This window comes from Ceratosolen solmsi, unplaced genomic scaffold (genome assembly GCF_000503995.2).
Source record: "Ceratosolen solmsi marchali unplaced genomic scaffold, CerSol_1.0 scaffold6, whole genome shotgun sequence".
Lineage (NCBI taxonomy): Eukaryota > Metazoa > Arthropoda > Insecta > Hymenoptera > Agaonidae > Ceratosolen > Ceratosolen solmsi.
The window spans coordinates 15,208,055-15,212,156 of NW_011948414.1; the positions used below are offsets into that span (position 1 = coordinate 15,208,055).

General features: G+C 23.9%; 1 protein-coding gene across 1 annotated transcript in view; it reads left to right on the forward strand.

The window, feature by feature from the left end:
- Positions 1–3,406, forward strand: part of kl-2 (dynein heavy chain 2, axonemal kl-2) — a 78,670-nt gene extending 75,264 nt beyond the window's left edge. Inside the window, 3 exon segments of the mRNA XM_011507497.1 lie at positions 1,473–1,991; positions 2,859–3,009; positions 3,236–3,406. Coding sequence (XP_011505799.1) covers positions 1,473–1,991; positions 2,859–3,009; positions 3,236–3,390 — 825 coding nt within the window. The 3' untranslated portion in view covers positions 3,391–3,406.
- The last annotated feature ends 696 nt before the right edge of the window (positions 3,407–4,102 follow it).

Genomic DNA, 4,102 nt, shown 5'->3' on the forward strand with positions numbered 1-4,102 from the left:
CACGACGCTAAAATTATTACAGGAGAGAGCACCACTCGAAGCCCTTAAACCCAAAGAAGCGTTCTCCTTTTGCTTTTCCTCGGAAACATTTTCTCCCAATGCGTATTTCATACCTATAATTATTCACATAAATAATTTATATTATAGTTGTTAAATTTCCTATTTCTATGTATTCTAAGGCTTATTGATCTCTTTAGAGTAATTATTAATATTGGGTGATAATTTATCGCTTAAATACGATTAATAAATTTCATTCCAATTAGCCTGGTGAAAAAATATTTTATAAAGTTGAAAAATCTAAAAATAAATTCTATCATTTATTTTTATAAAGTAGAAGGTAAGGAGTTCAATTATAATAAAAATAAAAAGTAATATACAATGCATAGAAATGTTACGTAGAGTTGAAAATTATATAATATGTATGTCCGTTTACGTGTGTTTGTGTATCTGACAGATAGATATATGGTGCATTAACATTACGAAAATACAAAATTCAATAAGCTTTATTTTCCAGTATGTATATTTATGTATTCCCAGTTTCAAAAGCTTTATTACCAACTAATAATTATTTTATCAATAAATGATATATAATAATTATTACAAATAACTATGAAGAAATTATTTGTCCAAAATTAATAAATAGAAATTTCTACCAGAATTGATACTCGTTATAAAAATTATAAAATTTAAATAAGCAAAATAATTTTAAAAATAATAAAAATACACAAATACAGACAAAATTATTTTTTATAAGTAATTTATGCATTTTATTAATTATTAAAATATAAGCTATATATATTTATATACTCATATTGAGATAATTCATATATAGCAAAAAATCGTGTTTAAAATAAAATAACATAAGAATACGATATTCGGACTTAAAATATTTAATAAAGCTAATATATCGCAGGATTGCTAAATTTTCATTTTAACAATGCTTTAAAGATTAAATATTTGTTAAGCAAAATTATTTACAATTATATAATACAGAATGAAAAAGTTTTATTAATCGCATGTATTATGTTTATCATTAAGCACTATTAGTTAATTTCATCTGAATTTCTATGACTGAAATATATGAGATTATTATATAATAATTATATATATATATATATATATATATATATAATTTATTTGTTATTATTAATGATTTTATTATCTTTTGATTGGAATTATAAACTACTTTTATGTCTTATTTATTTTTAAGGCAATTATTATTAGTTATAAAATTTATTAATTAAAATTAATATATATAAAATTATAATAATAATTATCGTAGTATTAAAATTTGTTAATTTATAATGATGATTAAATAGATTGAATTAAAAATTTCATAGAATATTCGTGATAAATAATTAATCTATAAAAGTTTAAATAATAGCCAAGTATCGTAACCATATCGGAAGAAAAATATCATAATTAAATGAGCAACATAAATTTCAAATAAAACTTCGTAACTTCCGTAACAGGTAATCCAACTGGCCCAGGATGTACTTGTAAAGCTACCAAGATCGATTGACTATGAAAACACAGAGAAGCTAATGGGTGCACACAAAAAACCTCTTGATGTGGTTTTACTCCAGGAGATAATACGTTATAATAATCTGCTGAAAACAACGCGTAATAGCCTCAATGACCTCTGCCGTGCAATTAAGGGTCTTGTGGTGATGTCGACAGAACTCGATAACACATTCACATGCATTTTGGAAGGTCGAGTACCTGCTACCTGGTCACGAACCTATCCGTCTCTAAAGGCCTTAGGAGCGTGGACGCGTGATCTAGTGCAACGTGTCGAACACTTAGCAATGTGGGCCGAAACTGTACAGCCACCATTGCTTTTCTGGTTATCAGCCTTCACATTCCCAACAGGATTTCTCACTGCCGTATTACAGACAGAAGCAAGGCGCTCCTCGATATCTATTGATTCACTTTGCTGGGAATTCAAAGTGTTTAAAGAAGGTGCCGAAAGCCGATTTGAGCAACCCGAGGTGATATATAGAACAATTAACGTCTCGTAATCATTTCCCTCACATGTAGAATTATATCGCGTGTATAATTTAGAAAAAGTAAATATTTTATCATAAACAGTTTATAATAGTATAGTGTATAGTGATAAATATCTCGAGCTATTATAAATCTCATTATATTTTATATTATAAAAATTTCTTACCATAAAAACACATTAATTTGTTACATATTAATATTAATATATCGTAAATCTTGGGCATTAATTCAATACTTTCCTTAAGACGACGTATAATTGCATAAAAAAAAAAAATTCATTTAAAAAGTACGCTAAGCAACTATAACTCTATTGATTTCAAATTTAAAGTAAATTAATCATTTTAATTTTTCTTTGATTAATAATTGTATTTGTATTATTGTAATTAATTATACTGATTTTTTATCAATTAATTTTAATATGTATATATTAGAGTAATGATTTTACCTTCATATATTAATTTCTTGATTCTAAGTATATAAATATAATAAAAAATAAAAATATTTTTATAATTGGTTTTTATTTTACTTCTATTATTTCATAATTATTACAGCTTGTTATAAAAATCAATATTACCTTTATAAAAATTTGTTATGCATAAATGTTACCTTATCCATTGCCATATGTTCGTACATTGCAGAAAAATTCAAATGGCATTCCTTTTAAAAAATTCTTATAAAATGAATTATCATAAATTTGTATGCGTTCATTCATTAGCATTTATTTATTTGACAATTTATTTGAATTTATATATGATAATGGTAAATATCATACGTTTTCTACATTATTTTAATATAAATGTCATTAATGGCCTTGAATACAGTATGTATAAAAACAGTTGATATTGTTCTAGATTGGTGTGTACATACGATCCATGTTCTTAGAAGGTGCAGGATGGGATTCAAATCGAGGAACTCTCATAGATCCAGCCCCTATGCAACTAATTTACAATATGCCGGTTATTCATTTTAAACCGACTGAACAAGGTCAACAAAAATTCAAGGGTAAATTCATCTGTTTTAACGAGAGTTAATGTAAAATATAAAATAATTAATATACATAAAATGCATAAAATATATTGCTCATATAGATTGAAAAAAGTTATTTTCTTTAATTAGTTTCTACATGAAAATTATATTATTAATAGTATAGATAGTTATAAAATTGCAAATAAATAGTTATAAGCATTAGTGATGAATACTTTAAGCAATAGTTGCTTTTATTTTCAAGGTTTATATAACTGTCCATGCTATTATTACCCTCAACGATGTGGAAATCAAGACCGATCGGCTTTCGTAGTGACAGTTGATTTAAATCCGGGAATGGAAAATGCTGATTTTTGGACAAAACGTGGTACAGCTTTACTTTTAAGTCTTGCCACATAATTTACATTCTTCTAAGACTCTTATTATTAGTCATTAATATGTTATAATATCGTACTTATTACTTCTTATGTGCCTTGTGTCTTATATTAACAACGTCTATTTGTGTATTTCAACTTTCTTTGTAAGACTCATAATAAAACATCATAATAAAAGAATTTTATATTTACATTGGTTTATTAAGAAAAAAAAAAAAAAAAAAAAAAAAAAAAAAAAAAAAAAATGAACAAAATCGTTTAAATACTTTGAACAAAATATATTTCGAATATTTTCTGCCAATGATCTATATTTTTTGAAACTTTTCTTCTATTAAAATTATGAATTTACATTTGCTTATAAAATAGTATAAATACAAATATATCACACTATTAAAAAAAATTTTTATTTTATACATTGTTAATATGTTTATAATTTTCTGTAAAATACATAAATCACGATGGCAAATGTATTTTTAATTACTTAAATATTAATTAATCATTTGTATAGATTAAAAGAGCAATGTATATAATAAAATTTCTCAATATTCAGAGTGCAGTTATATTATAAGACCTTTCTATAGAATTTAGAATAAAATAAATAGTTTAAATCAACATATAAATATACTTTTTAAATTTATGTATGAATAAATTTAAATTTAATTCATTAATATTTTAATAATGTAGATATAATAATTTTTAATTATATAAATTTATGTATTTATGCATATAACTATAGT